Source organism: Hyposmocoma kahamanoa, unplaced genomic scaffold (genome assembly GCF_003589595.1).
Source record: "Hyposmocoma kahamanoa isolate Upper Pololo Valley unplaced genomic scaffold, ASM358959v1 76, whole genome shotgun sequence".
Lineage (NCBI taxonomy): Eukaryota > Metazoa > Arthropoda > Insecta > Lepidoptera > Cosmopterigidae > Hyposmocoma > Hyposmocoma kahamanoa.
This window is the reverse complement of record NW_020653900.1, coordinates 7,211,361-7,233,241: the sequence shown is the minus strand read 5'-3', so window position 1 is coordinate 7,233,241 and position 21,881 is coordinate 7,211,361. Positions and strand designations below refer to the sequence as shown.

At 35.4% G+C, this 21,881-nt stretch overlaps 1 protein-coding gene across 3 annotated transcripts in view; it reads right to left on the bottom strand.

Moving 5' to 3' along the window:
• LOC113232419 (neuropeptide F receptor) overlaps positions 1-21,881 on the bottom strand; it is a 152,062-nt gene that overhangs the window by 8,100 nt on the left and 122,081 nt on the right. For all 3 annotated transcript variants that reach the window (XM_026467132.1, XM_026467131.1, XM_026467133.1), the window contains exon 3: positions 1,518-1,751. In XM_026467132.1, the coding sequence (XP_026322917.1) occupies positions 1,518-1,751 (234 nt within the window). The remainder of the gene's footprint in view (positions 1-1,517; positions 1,752-21,881) is intronic.

Below are 21,881 nucleotides of genomic sequence, written 5' to 3'. Positions count from 1 at the left end.
CGTGTGCGTGTGCGTGTGCGTGTGCGTGTGAATTTTTGCTCCCTTTGACGGTCATCCATAATTGTAGCGAGCAAGACTATGTCAATGCAACCCGCAAGTCTTCTTTTTATTCTTTATCTTTTCGGATCTTTTCGGAAAGGACCTGTGGAATTGAACTGGAAATTTTGAGAGGGTCCATGACTAGAAAAATGTTAAGAAATTCTGTATTATATTATCAATTTGTAAAATAAAGACACAGGCCAATAAATGTTTCCCTCGCCTGCCTTCCTTCCTGTCTCCACCTGTACAAGCTCTTCATATAGTCAAACGATCAAAGTTCGGTTGTAATTACATGCGTGAGTCAACAGACAACTCATTTTGCGTCGTCGTATGGCACAAACAGCACTTTTTTACAGTCAATATTTGTAATTTACTAACATTAGTAGGTAAGTTTTTGTTTGTATTACTAACTAATATGGATGTATAACGTTCGAAATAAATAATTTGAATTTAAATTTGAATTTATACGAAACCGAATGCAGAGAAAACTAAGCAACTCAAAAACCACGACTCAAACCCACACGATTACGCTTGTCTGGCTTCACCCTAAGATATAACACGACTAAAATAAAAAGTAGACTAATTTACGTATACAAAGATACAATAATATTTATCCAAAGCGAAGACTTTCAAAGTCTTTTAGGCTTATTATTAGACTATAACCCAATTTACATGGGACTATCCTATAGTTCTTTTTGAATAAAACAGTAGGTATCCTTTATTTCGGATCACAATGGCCGAAATACGACACTAAAATACATTGAAAAGACATAGTAGCCTTAAGAATCTCCTATTTTGACGATGGCTATAAAGTCGGCGTCTTCCACGAAATTCTTTAAATAAAAATGTTCTTTATTTTCTATCGTGGTACGAAGCGACGACGTCGGCGGCTTGGTAACAAACAGGAAATCAGCGATTTCCAACTTTAGACGTCTGACTTATCGCCGTTCAATCAATTCTTGATTTTTGTTCAACTTTATGGGCCTACTTTTTTAGTATTTTTGTCATTAAAACGTGAACCTTGAAAAATCAGAAAGTAATTTATTCAGGTGGACTTGGATTTTATTAAGATTTAATGTCGCTGTACATTTTTTTCTTTTCACTTATAAGCTTCCTTTCATATTTTCAAATGTAGTTATATTTTGACAACATTAAAGAATTATTTTTCGATTGTACTAGATTTCTTTTGAATTCACATTTAATAAGTTTATTCAGAAATATACGACACCGCATTTACTAAATTTTATCTGGATTGCTTTATTTGTGATCCGTGTTTGATTGTTAAAAATGTGTTTGGGCATATTCTAATGTACTTACTATGTGATGTATTGATTCTTACAAACTTATCCAAAAAAAAAAAACAATATATAATGTTAAAGGTACCTTATGCTGTGATTGTAAGGGGGATATTACTCCACCAAATAGGTACTGATTAATTTTATATCAAAATAGTTCATAAATGCATTTAACAAACGTACCTGATATCTATCCAGAGCTATAGCTGTAATAGAAATCGTAGAAACGAATATAGAAATGGCCTGTATTGCTCCACAGGCCTTACACAGACTGGGCCAATCAGGCAAAGGCCAATGCTTGGTTAACAGCTCCATCAAAGTTAGGGGAGTACCAACGCAGCATACCAGGGCATCAGAAACTGCAAGATTCGCGATGAACATGTTACGCGCTGTCCTCATTATTGGTTTTCTTACTACCTGAAAAGAGAAACATGTGTTTGGTTTATAATTAATACTTCCTGTTCTAAATAAAAGTTGAAGTTACAGGTGCCCAGAATAGAGTAGCAGGTGTATGTATATTGCAAATAGAGGCAATAATTAATAGTTGTACAAAGAAAAACTTTTCAATTGATGACGTTAGTGGGAGGCGTAGTCGCTCCAATTTTAGATTTCAATTCTCTTTATACCTCGTTTTTAAAACGCTTAATGTATAATATAAGTGCGCATTTTTAGTAGTAGTAGAGCTCCTTGTGAAATGTTCGTACAGGAATGTACTTCCACCTTCCTTATTTTGGTGGCAGAAATAGGTATACAGTAATGTGAGCATTATTGCTTGGCGTACACTCACATCTGGTTTTGAATGGTAATAATGATGTTGGTGAAATTACAGGCACATGGGACTTGTCAACTAAGGTGATAGGTATAATGGTAGTGCCCCTCAGATCTTTGCAACTGCTGTGGACAGGCGTATCGTTGACCACCAGGCGCACAACTTCGTTCGATCACTTGGTATTAAAAAAATACCTCCATCTTACTTGATGGAGAGTGATGATTAGGGCCCGGATTAATATGTAATTACATATTTTTGATTTCAATAATTGATGTTCTTTAATTTGTTGTCTACATAATTATTTAGAATGGAAAAAAGACCTTTATTGTCCTTATTTTTCTATATATCCAGATTTAGACCACATTTCCACACGAAACTTGTAATTATCACGTAATTTCAATATTACGTGATTATTTTATATAATTGAACAATATACTTGAAAAAAGAAAATATTATATACTTATATGCACTTGAAAAGTTTTAATACACTAACAAAAATTAACAGTGTACTATAGGGAAGATTGGAAGACCTATTCACTTACGGACTTGTGCAAATTTAAGTTTGCTCCAGTTACAACCTGTGACGCCGAAAGGTCATTCAGCCAAAGTAATGTCACGGCCAAACAGTCAGAATTTTAATTTTGAAAATTTAAAAAACATGTAATTTTGTATTGTATCAATACCAGTAACGAAAATTAGATTTTATATGTACATATTTTGTAGTTTATACTGCATATTTATGCGAGCCCTAGTGATGATGAAGTCAGCGATGAAGCATGCAAAGCATGCGCCTTGAATATTTCCAAATTAGAGAGATCAGGGAACAAATTTGCAGGCAGGGTATTCTACTATAACGCCGTACGCCAAATAAATGTAGCAGCGTAACGCTTCGTGCGAATTTTGGGTATATCTATAACAAAGGGTTTCACGCAATTTCGTGTGTTTACTATATTCGTCCACCTAGGATAAACACTGGGCAATCAAGCTGTGATACTGTGCCAAATTTCAACTTGGTAGCAATGTTGTTTCTAAGAAAACAACTTAGGTCACAGTTAGTCAAACATAGGTATTACCCAAACTCATGTGATTTTCTTTCTATTCGTAATTTAAAAACCTAATGTGTTTTTCATATACTTGTATTTTTTTTGTTTAGACTATTATTATTTTATTTAGAGAAATGTAACCTTATCTTTTTTTTAATACCAAGAGGCGGGACAAATAAATCATGGGCCTGCTTGTAAGCGACACATCTGTCCATAACAGTCGCAAAGCAGCTCAAATGGCACTACCACCGCGCCCTTCATCCTGAAACATAAGTTGACAAGTCCTATATGCCTGTAATTTCATAGGCACATAGGACATAATGAACGCAATAATGCTCACATTACTGCTTGGCGGCAGAAATAGGTAAGTTGGCAGTACTTCTCTGGACGAACTCTTTCACAAGGAGCTTTCTACTACTAATCGTGTAGGATATAAAGTTTATGTTGCATTGCTCGTTTTAATGCATCGCAACGTCGCGTCGCTACACTAAGTGCATTGTCGGAAGTGCGTCTGTATCGCTGTGATTTATTATTACATCAGTGTTGGATATGTACTATACATAGGGCGCACTATAAGTTTCCGGAACTGGCCATTAACATAAACAACATTTAAAAAGTAATTACAACATTTGAAAATGGAACTCTTTGCCTGTAGAATACAGTTTGTTTCATCTGACTATCACTTGTTTTTACATTGTGGCGTCATTTTAGATTTTGGTTGTCTACATCACCATGGATTCAACTAGTGAAAATTTTCGTAGTACGATTTTCTGCGACTTTAAGTGTAATTTAACAGCTCAGCGGAACTTCGCTTAGCTTCAAACTGCTTTAAACGATGAAGCACCATGCAAGACGACTATTTATAGCTGGTTTGCAGAATTCAAACGCGGTCGTGTGAATCTCAGTGACGAATTTCGTGAACAACAAAAACATCGATGCTGTATGCCGTATGATCAAAACAGACAGGCATGTTACATACATCTTTAGGCATAGGCATGAGTCAAATACAATCAATATACAAACATTTTGGTGTGAAAAAGCTGTGCTCTCGGTGGATCCCACACAATTTGAATGAGGCTCAAAAAACGGATCGCGTCACTTGGTGCAATGCTATGCTTACCAGATTCAACGAAGGGGCGTCAAATTTGGTCTGGAAACTGGTAACAGGTGACGAAATATGGATTTATAGCTATCCCATCCCAAACAAAGATCCCAAAACAAAGCAACAACCGAGCGTATGGATCTTTCGAGATGAGCCGAAACCAACCAAAGTGGCGCACGTGCAAAGTGCCTCTAAGCGGACGATTGCTTCTTTTTTTAATAAAACTGGACACGTGGCTACTTTGGCTTTGGAGAATCGTTGTACCGTGAATAGTGATTGGTACACGACCATTTGTTTGCCGGAACTTATTGACAAACTCCGTAAAAATAACCGTAAATCATCTTGCACCACGATAATGTTCTCTCAGTTCTCATACGGCCAGACAGACAAATGAATTTTTGAAGGTGAACAACGTTGACCTTATGAGCCATCCCGCGTACAGTCCCGACCTGGCACCTTGTCACTTTTATTTATTTCCAAAAATTAAGAACCAGTTACGTGGTCAACGTTTTTATCACCTGTCGAAGAGTATGAAAAATGTGTTTCAGAAATTGTCACGGAGGAGTGGCATAAATATTTTCAAAATTGGGTCACTCGTATGAAAAAGTGCATTAACGGTAACTTAGAATATTTTGAGAAACAATAAATTCATTTCTGACCATTTATAGTATTTTTTTCTTATTAATTCCGGAAACTTATAGTGCGCCTCACGTATATACATACTAAGTGCTATTGTGTCAAACCAAAACACTGCAAGGCTCAATACAGTGTTTTGTAATTTCATAAGAACAAGGATCTTTCGGTTCTTATCCAAGGAGAAGAGATTTATTCGTGGCTAGATAGATTCTTCAATATCTAATGAACAAGGTACGACAAACGTACGTTAATTTTATTTTTTTATGTTACAAATCCAAAAAATGAAAAAAGCCGAAAAATGATTTACGCAGCTTTTCTCAAAATGTTGCTTTTGATATTATAGTGTTTAACACGGTTGAGTACGGTATAATGACAATGAAAGCCGTGAATAATTTAATACAATGTACCAATAAGTTGTTACATACTTTCGTTGTTCTATTATTCTATACCAACATTGTTCAGATTATACGTGGTATCCATTAATCAAAATCAAACCTATTAAAATGTAGCAGAAAAAAGCAATTATATATTTTGTGTACTACGACTAATCGGCATGACTATAATGTATCATTAAAGTCTTCGACTTTTGGCTCTCGTGGTTAGTGGATTAAGGGCCTTAGACACGTGAATTTCTTGGCAAAAACAAGTTGAACTGTAAAGTTACAGTCAGTTGTATCGTAAGTTAAACAGCAATCTACCTGCCAAATGGCGTTGTTCCAGATATGAAATTTTTGGCCAAAGCGAACCAACTACGTAATGCACTTTTAGACCATTGTAATAAAAATTAGACCGTACGAAAAAACTGTATTAATATTGTAACGCTTTTCAAGTAATTACAACTTTATGATGATGAATACTGAGCCTATAATCATTATCGACTTAAATGATAGTAGCCTTGTTGACTATTGCATAATGCCTAAAGATAGTACACTGCCAGCCCAGTGGCAGTTTCTTTTTCTGCTGGCGAATACGCAGATTATTTCATATTTGGAGCCGTTCTACATCCCAGTAAAATTAGTGGACACAGCCTTATATGTATGAGATTTAAGCCGACCCCGATGAGATTTCTGTACCCATTAGCTGGCATAGAACCGCCAGACATCCGGAGAAATGTAGCGGCAACTTGCGAAAGAGCAAAAAATATGGCCATCGACACTCGGCACCTTATGCACGATCACTCTACAGTGCAATAGAGACTGAGGAGCCGGCAAAGTTTTGTCAAATGTATCGATCCTCTGAGCGTTGAGCCGGCTCAGGCGAGGTGAATCTTTGGCGCGGAAGAGTACCATCTACGTTTGTTCTGCCTTCTTGAGAGTCTTCCTCCTGGACACGAATTGCCATGGCTGATCTGGACGTCTTTAAATAGACTTCGAACTCAGGTTCGTCGGAGCAAGAATAAATTGTTCAGGTGGGGATTTTCGGATGATTCTACCCTGGACTGTTTGTGCGGTGCAACTGAAACGATGGCCCACCTTATATCTTGCCGTGTGTGCCCTACCACCTGCACGCTTGAAGATTTAATGGCGGCTACTAGTGATGCGGTCGGCGTGGCTAAGTTCTGGGTCACAATAGTATAATGTATGTCAGCGATGCGCTAAGAAGAAAAAGAAGAAAGTAGTATATTTCAGTCATCGAAATATAACAGAGGTCTCTTACTTATTACAATTTATTGTGGGAGAAAATAAACAAACATTATTATACTATTATTGTTATACCTATATTTATCCCTTATGTTTGTAACCTTACCTACTACAGGTATTGCTTACAGCAAATCCAACTATTACAACAAATAGATATACCCCATAAAATTTAGCTAAATTAGATTCATGAGTCGACAAAATTAAGACGACGTAAATTTGTGGACACATGGGACTTAATTGATTATTATATTATTAGAATAACAGAAATCTGAACGAAATTATTAATGTAAATTTAAAATATATATATTAAGTAAGTAAGTAAGTAAATTGTTTATTCGAAAAAAAATAGACGCGGCAAAAATGGCTTGTCACCTGAAATGGCGATGGGCTGGACATCTAGCAAGGTCTACTGACAGCAGGTGGAGCGAGAGGATGCTCCACTGGTACCCACGATGGAACCGTATGTTGGAGGGACGACATCACTGACGTGTCAGGAGTAATGTGGACGTGACTGACTGCGGACTGAGACGAGTGGCACAGGATGAAGATGGCCTACACTCAGACACGGGCTCTCCAATAAATTTAAAATGTTATATTTAAATTCGAAATTTTAATTATGTAATTTTATTTTCATGGCTCCATCATTATATGAAATGATGATTTTGCCAATGTCATGGTCGAAAGAAAAAAAAAACCGGTGTTGATGGGTTGGTCCGCGGAAATACTCAGGTGAGAATGGTGTAAATTTGTAGCAGCGTCATACAAATTAGATATATTTTAAACGTAACAATTGTGCCAGACCATTGCATTTCTCTGATTTTAAACTATAAGCACCAAAGCAACAATAACCGTGGGGGTACTACACTACAATGGCGAGGAGCGGTTGAACAAAGGCAAGCTGCAATGTAAAAAAATTCCGTTGAATACTAAACCCGAGCATAAAGGTTCATTATTACCTACTTTATATGTGTATAAAATAATAATAAGCGCTTCACTATGCCAACGACCGCCACACATGGCACAGCGTCGTCATGCAGAAACTGGAGGTGTACCACGAAACTACGTGTCTGCGTCCGCAACGAAGCTCATACACTACACAAATGTCAGTTTTACGATGAAAGTAATTTCAAATTTCGATACGATACGAAGCTGTCTTTTGACGTTTCGTAGTAAGATATCTACAAATACTTATGTTAAAAATTACTTCTCGCACACGTTTGTCCCTTGTGATGACACTTTCATGAATATAATAATAACACATGATCATACGTCAAAAGTGCTTTTATCACATAGAAGTCATAAATATAACACGAACTACAGGAAACAAATTATGTGTATGTGAAATTTTACAACTATCTTATTTAAACAAAAAAAAATTGTCGATTAATTTTGTTCGCGAAATCTTTGAACTTCCTCTGAAAAATTATCATTGACCGAGGATGCGAGTAGTTGAGCCCATTCCCGTTTAAGTTTCTAAATTATTAGATATGGGCCACTGTGAGTCACAGGTATGGGCCGAAGGATAGATTTAAGGCCATCTTTTGCAGAACTAAAAGATAATCCGATTTTTCTAGCTAGTAATTCTTTATAGCTATTAATTCATAAAAATAGATCTGATTCAAAAAATAACCTTTCAAAAAACTCGTACCTGAACGAAACTAGACATCCAAATAAAAAAGTTTCCACATCTCTTGTACTCGCATAGACCACAAAATAAGCGTAACGAGCAAACCATCAATAAAAATAATCCTAGTAGATAGCTGTAAAGGTACTTCGGTGAGTGATGGCGATACGGCAAAAAATCGTTAAAAATCAAAACAGAAAGATCTGCAAAAAGCACATTGAAAAATTTCTGAGGTCCGTTGGTTCGTTCCGTGGCTTAGTTTGCGTAGCGTCTGGCACAGTTTGCTAGGAGACATTGGTTCGAATCCAGCCGGATCGAAATGATTTTTTTCTAAGTGTTCGATCTTTGTTTAATAATTATAACAAACTAGTGAAGTAATTTCATAAAAAAATAATTGAATATTATGGCGATGAAACATCCTGACATTCAATAAAACTTAATTATTAATAAAAATAATTCTCATAATTGAACTCGAATTTCGACCGAGACTCACCTGTTAACCATTAACTCGTCTCGTTGACACCCATGTGTTGCTACTTAATGTCTCGTAACTAACTCTATACCTAATGATTTTATACCATAAAGCTTGTGAAGGTTATATTCTGAGTGCGTGACGGGTCGGATTCAGAGGTCGGTCATTGGCTTTTTTCATTGAAGTGAAAAGGATAGTTATCTAAATGAAATATTGTTTAAAAATATTATTGATTAGAATAATACATATTAGCCATTTTACGCGTTGACTGGCCCTTTTGTAGAGGAATCAAATCGTATGAATTCTTAGGTATTGCTACCTAGACCTAAAGCAATTTTGAAAGTTCATTTTCTAATTTGGCCCTCTCTTCTTAGCAAGCTACTATTCACTTGATTTTCGGACTCCACACTAACTACCCGTAACTAATACGCAATGCATAAAAACAGCGTGTTCTAAACTTATAGTGTAGTTTTAGGCATCTTTTTAATTAAACCAAGCAAAAAGAACTACAAAAAATAAATTACTCTGCATTGCAAATTGCAGCTAATTACGAACAAAAAGCAATCAAATCTTTTATGAAGATGGTGTAATTTGCACACACCCATTGTGGGTCCTGTAATTACGACACTACTGTAGCTGTAAAGTAATAATTAGTATATGAAAGTCCTGAAATCAACAAAGACCTACAATCGCCAAGTATATGTACGACAGAAAATATTTTGTCTCCTTGTTTAGACATAATAAAAGACGAGGGGATGTGTGTATAATGCATAACAGAAACATCGAGATAAGAAGCTTAATTCCAATGCAAGATCTTCAAGGAATGTTATGGAACATTCCTTGAAGATCTTGCATTGGAATTAAGCTTTGAATGCTGTGAAATAAAAATTATGCAACATAAATTGTTAGTAATCTGCATATATAGAATCCCCAACTCAAATATTAATAGATTTTTTAAAATTAGATTTATTGCTAGATAGACTAAAAATAAAATGATTAAAAAAATTATATTGACAGGTGACTGGAATGTGGATACCTTAAGCGACAATAAATTCACGTGACCTAAAAACTTTGTCAGAAAGCTACAATATGAACTTACGTATATACACATCGACTCGCTTAAACACTTTCATAGATCATATCGCTAGTAGTATTGCTAATGCTGTTGGAGAAACATTACCAGTCTGCTTATCAGACCACAACACGGCTCAACTATTAACTTTTCCTTTAACTTCGCGTCAAAAACCAATTAAGCACTGGTTTGAAATGAAGAGAAATATTTCTGTGGACAATGTTACTAAATTTAAATTCTACTTAGAATCTTATGCCTGGTCCGAACTTTTTAGTTATGTTAATGACCTTGAACATGTTTTTAGGTTTTTCTATGATAATTTTGTTATATTGTTTAACCTATGTTTTCCAAAGATTAAAGTCAAAATGTTTAATGATAATACGAATTTAAAATGGCTGTCAAAGGGAATAAGAAAGTCATGTATCACTAAAAGAAAATTACGTATGAACTATTACAAAAAAAAGACACGAAATAGAAAGACTTTGTATAAAACCTACACAAAAATTTTGAAAAGGATTTTCATTACCGATCAAATGAAGTGTAATAATATATACATGGTCAACGCTAAAAACAAAAATAGAGCTACTTGGAACATAATAAACAACAAGGACAAATATTTACGTGACAAACATTTTATTGAAAACTACCGTAAATAAAATTAAGATTGAAGATCCTCGAGAATGAGTGCTAAACTCAGATGCTATCATCAGTTTAACACTAATTTTTTAAACTTATCGACTGCGGACCTGGGACAAGATAGTAACGATATATTTTTACCAAAGGTGCATGAGTCAAGTTTATTTTTATATCCCACTGACGAAGCGAAAATAAAAACTTTAATAAAATCCCTCAACAACACAAACTCTACCGTTTACGTTGACGTGTGCACTAAGGTTTTTAAGTCGTGTGCTGATGAACTATCACCATTACTGGCATATTTGGTAAACCTATCCTTCACGGAGGGTACATTTCCGTCGCCTCTTAGGATTTTTATAATAAAGCCTCTGTTTATGAGGGGCGAAAAAGACAATTTGGGAAACTACAGACCTATAACACTTATATCTGTAATATCAAAGCTTTTTGAAAAGGTTTACGGCTTTCCTGTCAAAGTACAACATCATTAAAGTAGAGCAATTTGGATTTCAAAAGGGAAAATCTACCACACAGGCATGTTTCCGGTAATCAAAGACATCTCAACTTTTGCAGATAAGAAAGTACCTGTTTTTTCTCTTTTATTTAACATGAGGAGCTTCTGATTGCGTTTGACATAAAACTCTACTATCCAAATTAGAAAGATACGGTTTTCGTGGCCAGGCGCATAACTGGATAGCAAGTTACCTTAGCAATAGAACTCAGTGTGTGGAGGTAGTGAAGTTAAATAATAATAATGAGATTGCGACCCACAGATCAGAGTTTAAAGTTCATAAATACGGTGTGCGTCAAGGAAGTGTTTTAGATCCATTGCTGTTTTTATTGTATGTTAATGATCTCTCTGAGATGACAAAATATCCATGCACTCTTTTTGCAGATGACATATTAATTATTATTTATAAGAAATGTGACATAGATTATGAAAAAGAAATAAATGACACTATATGTAATATTATTGACAAGCTTAAGAGAAATAATCTGGAAGTAAATGTTTCAAAAACAAAGCGCATACAATTTTATAATAATAATGGAAAGCCCCAGACACACTCTGTAAGTTGTCATGGAGATGAAATTATGGAATGCTCATCCAGCAATTTTCTCGACATAGTATTGTACTCTCAACTGACATGGATACCACAGGTTGATTCAGTATGTGTAAAGCTGAATCGACTTGTATTTGGTAAACACCGTCTAACGCACATATATTATCAGAGGTCTGCCTTAATGGCCTACCATGCATTTGGCTGCTCAAGCTTGCGGTATGGCCTCATCATCTGGGGGAAATGCGTAGAGCTAAACCGTGTATTTGCTATCCAGAAAAAATGTGTCAGAGCTATATGTAGAGTAGGCCCGCTTAAATCTAGTTGACAGCTTTTTAGAAAGCTAAATCTTCTAACGCTTCCCGCCATGTACGTATATCAGGTATGCATGTTTGTAAAAGAAACTTGGTCTTATTTACAATGAAACGTGAAGTATGTAATTTTTTAACTAGATATCCAAACCTCTTAGCTGGCCCCTCCCATCACACTACTTGCTTTTATAGGAATTGCTATAACATGTCCATACAAATATATAATGCTTTGCCTGCAGCTATCGCAGACTTACCTATAAAAAAATATAAAAAAAGTTATTTGATTTGCTATATGATCAGTGTTAATATGATATCTAAGATTTGTTAATAATAAACAGAAATTGATATTTTATTTGTATTTGACCTTGCTCATTTCACCAATTATGCATACTTATAATTTTAATTTATGACATTATTTAACTTCAATTTAATTTTAATATTTGCTTGCTAGTTTCTGGTGCAACACGTGTTCTTGATACCTTGTATAATAATATTTTTTGCTACCGTGTTTGCTTGCGAATAAATATTTCATTTAATTTCAATTTATTTTAAAGTGCACTATTACTTGTTTACAGCCGTCTATAAAACGTGTATCTGATATAAATTAATGTATTTAAATTTTTTTATTGGTATACAAATATTTTGGTAGGTTAAGGATTGTTCAGGTCATTGTGACGGTGTGACCTTCTTACACCGTCATGTCACCTTTTTGTATCGCCTCTCTCCGTTTGTATCCTATCATTTTTTTAATTTTACATGTATTTAAATTTGAATTGTTCCATCTTCCTTCATTTTCTCATTTTGTTTTCGTACCACGGTCACTCCCTGCTCGACCGCTACAACAGTCGGAGCTGTTTCAAATTCCATCGCGAATAATCGGTAATTTTGGTTCTTTACTACGTTTATAATCATGGAATAAGCTAAATCATGTGTAATAATTTATAACTCTACAGCCTTCATGTACCTATATCTGTAATTCAGTTTTTTTTTTTACATTTAACTTTATATTGTTTCAGCCCTTTCTTTTAACTTTACTTTTTTTAATAAATTTTGTGGGCCGGAAGTTTCCCATTTCATTGCCGTGAACCTGTTCACGGCTAGTTAGGGTTACAACCCTTTCATCATTTTGATACTTGGGCCTATTTCTAAGCGAATTAGAGGAGAGCTGATCTTTATCAATCAATACAACGACTTACTTTGTGCTAATACTAACACTATTGGTAGCAGATACACAGCGCATTGCCGCTCTTATTATCAATATACTACCTATGTGGTAGTCATAGTGTTATTGTGACACGCTTTTTTGATAGATCTCTCCAAATCAAAACAAAAACGGAATTACTCTTCTCTCCTTGATATTTTTAACATTTTATGTACAAAATGTCACTTTGACGTTACAGTGTCATGTCCGTGTCACACAAGTACTTTCAAAAACTCTTAATGCAGTGTATTAGCTCTAAGGCTTGATTCATATCGCCGAGACGCAACGCAACGCGACGTGACGCGGCGCGGAGCTGCATTATAGCGTACAGTGCAATATTAACTTTATCCTCTACAAAATAAGGCAATATTTCATTTACCAAAAAAATGAAAATGGGCTGCAGCAAGCGGCGACGGGCTGCAGCGAGCTGCGACAGGCGCACTTTAGAAAATGCAATATACTATAGAACATATTCCCTATTAAATAAAGTACCCATTTCTGATCTCAATGGCTCAACGGTTTGTATTGTCGGCACTGCATGAGAAGGTTCCGGGTTGAATTCCCGGTAGAACCAATTTGGGAAATAAACTTTTCTTAGGTGTTTCTGGCCTAGGTGTTCTGGCTAGCGACGCAGAGCAAACATTGTAGCTCTTGGTTCTGAGTTCGATACCCAGTAGAACCAATTTAGGAAATGAACATTTCTGAAGTGTTTTAGGCCTAGGTATTCTGGTAATGGGGCATTACCCATTACCATGTGCAGCATTATCCATGTTCGGATTTCGTTGTTCTGGTATTCATAAGGCGTACAGAGAGTTCCCTTGTTTGAGACCATGATGCGTAGCATGACAGTATATCCCATACGACATGTGATAATCCTCCCTCTAAGTTGATAAAGCGGTTTATTTCCAGTAGATTCATGTACTCAGTTCCACATGGAACAGTTGTAACCCAAAAGTTCCAAAAGCTATGTTGTCATTACTAAAATTTTATTTTGTTATTGTGAGTGGGTATGATACCACACCAACGCCATTTGTTCTTTAGTTTACTTGATAATGAACGCTTGTTATACACTTTGCAGAACTAGAATAGCGATATGAAATGACATATAGAGCTAACTTTGTCATTTAATCATCGAAAATTATAATCCTTTTAATTGCATCCTTGTAAAACAAAGAAACAAAAAATCGTTCGTTATCAAATAAACAAAAGCATAAATGATACTAGTGCGTATCTTGCCGATTCTGTATTCGCAACAGAAAATAAAATTTTAATAATGGCAACATTGCTTTATCGAGTGCAATAAATATGTCACGGGGTTTATCACATATTGCATGCGATATGTTGCCATACTACGCATGCTGTTTCTTTTTATTTCGTTTGTCGCGCTCAGTTTTTATGTTTATAAAATTACCGTATACTACTGTCAAAATGTTTTAAAATCAGCTGTAAACATGTTTGACACTGCGTTATTCTTTCGCAGCCATTGATCGAGACCCGCTCGGTGCGTCAAAAATCGTCGTCGTCGACGTCACGGTGCTCGCTATATTCGCTATACTCAATAATAAAAATGGCAGTCTTATCAATTTAATTAGGTTAATTGCGGCGTTATGCTACGGAGACTGGCGGTTGTCTGACAACAGAATAGGTATAAGTTCATCTCCTTTGTTTCATTATTTAGTTCATCAAGTTTATCCAGAACACCTAGGACAAAACCACTTTAGAAAAGTTCATTTCCCAAATTGGTTCTACCAAGAATCGAACCCGGGACCAAAGGCTACGGAATTCACTCCGCGGCACTGCTCAGAACACCTAAGCCAAAACCACGTTACAAAAGTACATTTCCAAAATTGGTTCTACTGGTAATGAAACCCGGGACCTTCTCATCCACGCAATATTATTTCCGTGTATAATCTACATATTCCTTAAACACGACCACTCATCCATAAAGTAGATGCAGCAAGAAGTCAAGCTTCGCCTGGCGCACTTTATAAAATGCATTATAATATAGAACATACCGTCTACGAAATAAAGTATATATTGCTTCTATCAAAACAGATTTTGCTTGGTTTTCAAAGAAATGTCGACTATGTTTAGTATATTATATATATAATATTATATACTACACTGCATGTACTACGCAATCTGCCTTTCAAAAAAATACACCTTCTTGTTGAGAAGCTATGTATTGTCAGAGGCGAGACAAGTGGGCGGAGTCGTGAAGCGCGACGCCGCGTGGCTTTCCTTTTTGTTTTTTGCTGTTTGAAGAAATGTGTACTTTATTAAATAAAGAATATGTTCTATAGTATATCGCATTTTATAAAGTGCGCCCGCCACACCTCTCTGCAACCTGCCATCCCTTGAAGCAAATTCGTCGTATGCAAAACTGTATACGATTTGTGTTTTCCGATAGAAACATGTAAAGTGACCTTCAGAAAGAAACTACATTGGAAAACAAAAAGTATTAAAATGCATATATACCCGTTAGTAATGTATGGTGTAATTTTTTGGGGAAACTCTGTCAATGCGGTTAAAATATTCAGAATACAAAAACGATGCTTACGCATAATCTATAGTAAACCCAGTGATTTTCTCTAAGAAATTTGTACAAAGAAAAGGGTTTCCTGAATTTAACAGGAATATATATTTTGGAAATATGTCGTTTTGTACGTAATCACAATAACTTCTTTACCAAAATATGTAATGTTCACTCCGTCAGCGACAGAAACAAGGACCGGCTTGCCCTCCTTAAAATAAACAGCACGATCTTTGACCGCAGCACCTACGTAACAGCGATCAGAATTTAAAACAGACTTCGAATGGAAATGAAATGTTTAAATGGTGATAAATTTAAAGCTTGTTAAAAAAAATGGTTAATTGACAAAGTTTTTCGGATTTTATTATAAAGACTTCAAACATTTGACAATTGTATAAGTAACTTAATTATAATTTTAATTTTTGACATTTAAGTTGTAATAAATTTCAATTGAATTGTCACTTTAAGACATTGTACGCCTGATTTGGGTAAGAATTGTGGATCTAATCACTTGTAAGTAACACCTGTATTTTACCAATTCATACAATAAATGTTTCTGATTTCCGATTTCGTTTTCATGTGTTTGTTTAATGAAATGTTGCCTTATTTTGTTGAGGATAAAGATTATGTTGCATTGCTCGCATGAATGCGGCGCCGCATCGCGTAGCGTCTCCGCAATGTGAATCAACGCTAAGTGTACTGAAGGTTAACCTTTTATATGTGTAACGAGTACTAAAACTAAAAGTATAACTTGTAAACTCGAAATGTGACCTCGGGAAAGTAAAATCTTAGTACTTCGTAATGTAACATTATGTTAATCTTGACGTACAGGATCAAGAGCACTTCAAGCTTGACACTTAAGACTTAAATCCAACTTTATGCCGCTTACGATAAGAACGGACCAAAGTACAAAGTGTCAAGCTTGTTGTGGTCTTGACTGTACATACATTTTATAGCATCAAACTTAAATATAGTATTTGGTTGTTTCTACCTGAAATTTGTTTTAATTGTGTGTAACTAAGCTTCTTTCTCCTTGCTTTTATAAGCAAATTTTGCACGCAGCCGATCCGACTGGGGCTGACCTATGCACTATGTAGTCACCACATTAATATTCTATTGAATTACGACATATTTGATTCCATATGAAAAATAGGTACAGGAAATGTACATGTATATTTGTATAAACTAACAACCTTGCAGATTGTATTGCTAACGTCATTAAAAACAATTATAATCACCGTAAAACAACTATACCCATACAGTCTATATCATGCAAATCAGTCTTTATTCATCACGATATATAATTAACTCCCACAGCGGTCTGGTGCAAAAAATATACAAGTTAAGAAATAAAAAACACGCTGTCTAAATCCATAATGCATTGCAACCATTATTCTCGTTGGAGATGTTAATTTTTCAACGCTGTTCAAACAATATTTTCGACCTTTAAATAACATTAGCCAATTTATTTCAAACAAACTGAAAATAACTGATCGAACTTATAAAATCTAGAAGCACCTCTTAAAGCGATATCACAAGGGCGTTGTCGCAACGTTATGATTTCAATGTTTAAGTTGCTTCCAGTGATGCACCGTCAACGCACCGTGTGGCATGTCCTTCTGATTTATGACATTGTATATAGAACAACGCAGCGTCAAAACGCAACGTCATCGAAACGCCGCCTTAACGCATCGTGTGGTGCTCTTAGTACGAAATGTTTTTAGGTTACAGGAAAAGTTGTAAGTATGAAAATAAATAACTTCCAAGACGAGGGTTCCGTCCTCTTACTAAATGCCGTAACTGACATTTTTATCGGAACTAAGTAAGACTTACGTTATTCTCAATTTTCTGAAGCGAAGGTTATTCAGTAATCGTTGAATGTTTAACGGACTTTAAAAAAATGAGGTTCTCAATTCGTTTTAGTGGTATGTTACGCGATTACTCCGACATTTCGTCGGTGTTTTGTAGAAAGGGCGAAAGCACCATTTGGAAAAAAAATCAGGGGAGCACGTTTTAGGTTCCAACGACTGTTTTAAAATATTTACATCCTGTTTTAAAATTTAATTTAAAACAGGACCTGAATATTTTGAAACAGTTGTGAAAAACCAAAATATGCTCCCCTAAATTTTTTTTCGAAATTGCGTTTTTGCCCTTTCTACAAAACACCCACCATTTGTGAACCGATTTTGATTATTCTATTTTTGTTGGAAAAGAGAGTGTGGTCTCAATCAAATTTGAAGAAAATATTGTACCTATCAGGGTGGCAAATTAGGGGATCAATCCGGTTTATTGGATTTCACACATTTTTCGTGAGCCGATGCCATTAAAACTTGACAAATAGATGTAACGAACACAGCGAAAGCGGACAAATAAATTTTTGAGGTCAGTTTTTTATAATTATGTTATTTGTATACATGTTATTCTTACCACTGCCTAGCCCAGGAGCAAAGATAAGGTGTGCGATGAAACAAGCTCACTCAGAAGACGCTATTCAGTCGCATCTTAAAGATACTTGTGCTGTATGCCATCGGAAACAAAAGCATGGAATACCATTTCTAGGCTATACGTTTAATAAAATATTAAAAAGCACTTAGACCGCCTGAAAGAAATATCGACCAACGGAGCGGACGGAATGAGCTGATGGAGTTCATGGGCCCGCTCACCGAAGTATATTCTGTAGAAACAGACAGACATAGCTCTACGCCGGTAGAATAAACTAATGATGTTTAGATTCGAGTTTATCCTTTCTTATAATATGACGACTCCAGCCAGCCAGTGCAAAAATTGATCTGAGCAATCGCGAAGTGTCTGTAACTGAGCATTTGACAAAAAATACATTATCTCTATGTGGCTAAGGTTCACAATACATCGAGTCGAGCTGCAGGTCAAGAATTTATATCGAAAGATTTAAATCGTTAATGCGTAGCCCTGACAAATGTTTAACCATTTACTCCGCAACAAAGCCTCTTATATACCGGATTGAATGATAACGATGACCAGCGTAATCACAGGAACAACAAGTGAAGGGACGAACAATGCCTCATGTGCCTGGTGGTAAGGTGAGGCCTGTCTATAGCAGTTCTAGTGCCACATAGAGCTTTAAATCGCAGGGCACTGCCACTACGCCCGTCATTCTGAGACATAAGTTGACAAGTCTCATGTGCCTGTAATTTCACCTTCAAAACCGGAACACAGTAATGCTGACATTACTGCTTGGTGGCAGAAATAGGCAAAGTGGCAATACTTTCCTGGACGAACTCTTTCACAAGGAACTCTACTGCTACGAAAACGTACTTGAGATATTAAAGATACTCAACAAGTGCATTGCAAATTTCTACCGATGTCGGCAACCACTTTCGATCAGATATAATATAAAATATTTTTTTTGTATGTAAGACGTTGGGTGCTTAATTCACGATAAAATTTCGCTTGCTCAGCTTGTCCCTGTAGTACTTACTTCAAAATCTTATTATTTTGCAATACTGCGTTATTGTATAAAGGCAGCGATATTTTTGAATATCTATGCACTATGTTATCGTCGAAATTGATCGACACTTAATTAGTTGCTTATTTGTGTATTAACCCGACAAATAAACAAATTAACAACAAATTCAATTACTTTTGGTTGACGTACAATTTGCAAATTTAGAATAAATGTATAATATGTACGTAAGCATTTTATTTACAAAACTTATGCGATCCAACAACTGAAAATGATAAATAAGTAAGGTTTTTTATAATTTCGCCTATTCGCGTAACAAATACGGTAAGTCAATTTCGAAACAACACGACAACCCCTAAACTGTTACGCAATCTTCTCGGTAATTAGAAGTTAAATGTTTTTGTACCTTCGCATTTGTTGGTAACATAATTAATTTTGCACTCCTATAAGGGTTATTAAGCATGAACCGCGTGGTGATAGCTCTCGAAACTTTTGGTATAAAGTCGTATATTCAGAAATATCCAGTTTCTAAGTGCGTTTCTATTTTAGAGCCGTGTATGTGTTCAGATCCTTCTTTGTTCAATGTTTGGGATGCCTTGAGAAACAACGGAAGTTTTTTTAGGAATGTAAATAGTATTAGGGTGAAATCACTTCACCTGAGGGCATTTTAGGCGAGTGTTTATGAACAGTGTCAAAGGAACATCTTATTTATTCTGCTTTTCGAGAAATGTTCACATAAAAAATGTTGATATATACATTTATTCAAGAAGCATATATCAACAACATTTTTTTGACTAGATTGCTAGTAGAAAATCTTTTGAAAACAGGCAAATGTAGATACAAGGCATGAATAGCCGAATATATAGCATTATTTAAATTTAAGACTTTTGGTATTGAGATGAATACTTTCAAGTGCGATAGGCAATTATTGAAAATAGATGCAATAAATTTTCTTTTTCCATTAATTTCAAGTATAATCAATTCAAGAAATATTTATTGATTATGGTAAAACATTTGCCACTTTGGAACATGACAAGCTAAATGAATGCGGTATGCAAAGCCGAATAAATAATTCATGTCAAGATTATAGTAGCCAATCGCAGCAGTTACTACAAATATTTTTGCTTATTGTCGTCTTTTTAGCTGTTTAAGTTTAGACAGAAATTTTATTTTTTTGACGACTTTTTCTTTTTGTTATTGTCATTGTTTTCTCTGCATTTCATTCGTATCTTAACTTTATTAGTTCTAATAAATTGTAAGTACATTTTCTTTGGTCTTGCTCACTCTTCATTAGCACCCGAACTCCATAGTGACTGGTTTAATGAATTTAATGAACTTAGTTGAGAAACTGTCTATCAAAGGAAATGAAACTATTTTTCCGGATTTAAATCGCGTAAGTAATCACGCACAGTGAACCGTGACCATGGGACCTGTAAAGAGCCCGAATCGTTGATTTGTTTGAAAAAACAAATACACGCGATTTAAATCCGGAAAAAATAGTTTCATTTCCTGTGTGTAACAATCGCGAAAACCTAAGAACTCGAACTGTCCACCAGTTTGCTGACGGTACATGCACAGTATAATAAGACATGTATGGTAATTCCAAACTAGTGTCGCAATGCGGCTTGTGTGTGTGCACGCCTGCCGTGCACTGTATACAGACGCACACATTCGCATACTCTCACGGTGCACTCGTGTTGCATAGTATGGTTTATCACAAGCGTCATTAATTAATGACACTTACACATAAGGCATAAGTATTTACGAAGTATTTTATTTCATTTCGAGATGCACATGTCCGTCACTCATTCGCTAGGGTCCATTGAAAACCAACGTCACAGCCCATTCTCGGCTGTGGCTTTAGCTGAATGAGATCCTTTTGAATACGCCACAGCCGCATACATGTTAGTGTAGTATTAATTTATACAGTAAAATTTGTAGTTTTGTTTCAATGCCTGCTATGCTGTTTTCTGTGTAATTTATTTTATTCTTTTGTTTTATTTATAATTATAGTTTTTGTGTATAATGCGGCATTGCAATAAATGATTTCTATCTATATTTCTATAATTAAGGAATTTAATTACTCAAACGGCCGCTCCGTGTTTAAAAAATTACATCAAATAGTAGACGTATTTATAGGTAGTTTGAACAAGAGTGCTCAGAATTATTTAGCATTTCATAATCGTACTCAATAATCATGATATTAATCCGTAATCCTGATATAAAAATGGCAATATTATACGTGTATAAGAACCTATTGCATTAACAAAGGTTATTTCAATACAGCATGTAACTACTGTAATGAAAACCTTTTTTTTTTTTCAAATTATGTTTACAACCAATAGGTACAACTAAAATAATAATGTAGCAACCCTACGCTCTGAACGAAGCTACTTGCTCTTATTATACTATGATACATGCCTTTTAGCAGCTATAATAAAGACCTAGCCGAAGCTTGAAAACATCTACAATTGGACTTTACTATCGAAATGGTACCATGATGTTAGAGTATTGTGCTTCATACTCATAAGACTATATTAATGTACATTAGTTTCAGCTAGAACAGAAAACCCCATAATGTGATTCCTCACAATCATACATGTCTCCATGCTAATTTGCGCAACTGCTCATGCACACCTGTTCAAGTATTCGATAAATTCAAGTACTTAAGGTTGATAATTGATAACAAATTTAAGTGGAATGAGCATATTAATTATGTGAGCGATAAGCTACGCGCGATACTGGCCAAATTAGCTTTTGTTAAAAATAAAATTCCTTTAGGCGAAACAACAATATTTATTATGGATTTAGTACCTATAGTAGAACCTATAAGTCACATCTCGATCCTATGTATAGACTGCAGGTGAGAATTTTTAAAAACTATTACACCTACCTACCAGTGGAGCCCTAACTCCTAAAAGCGAATAATATAAAAAGCAATTTTGTTGCCTAGATGTTGAATACCGGTGGACCGACTAAACCAAACCAACACCGAACCAAAACTGTGCATA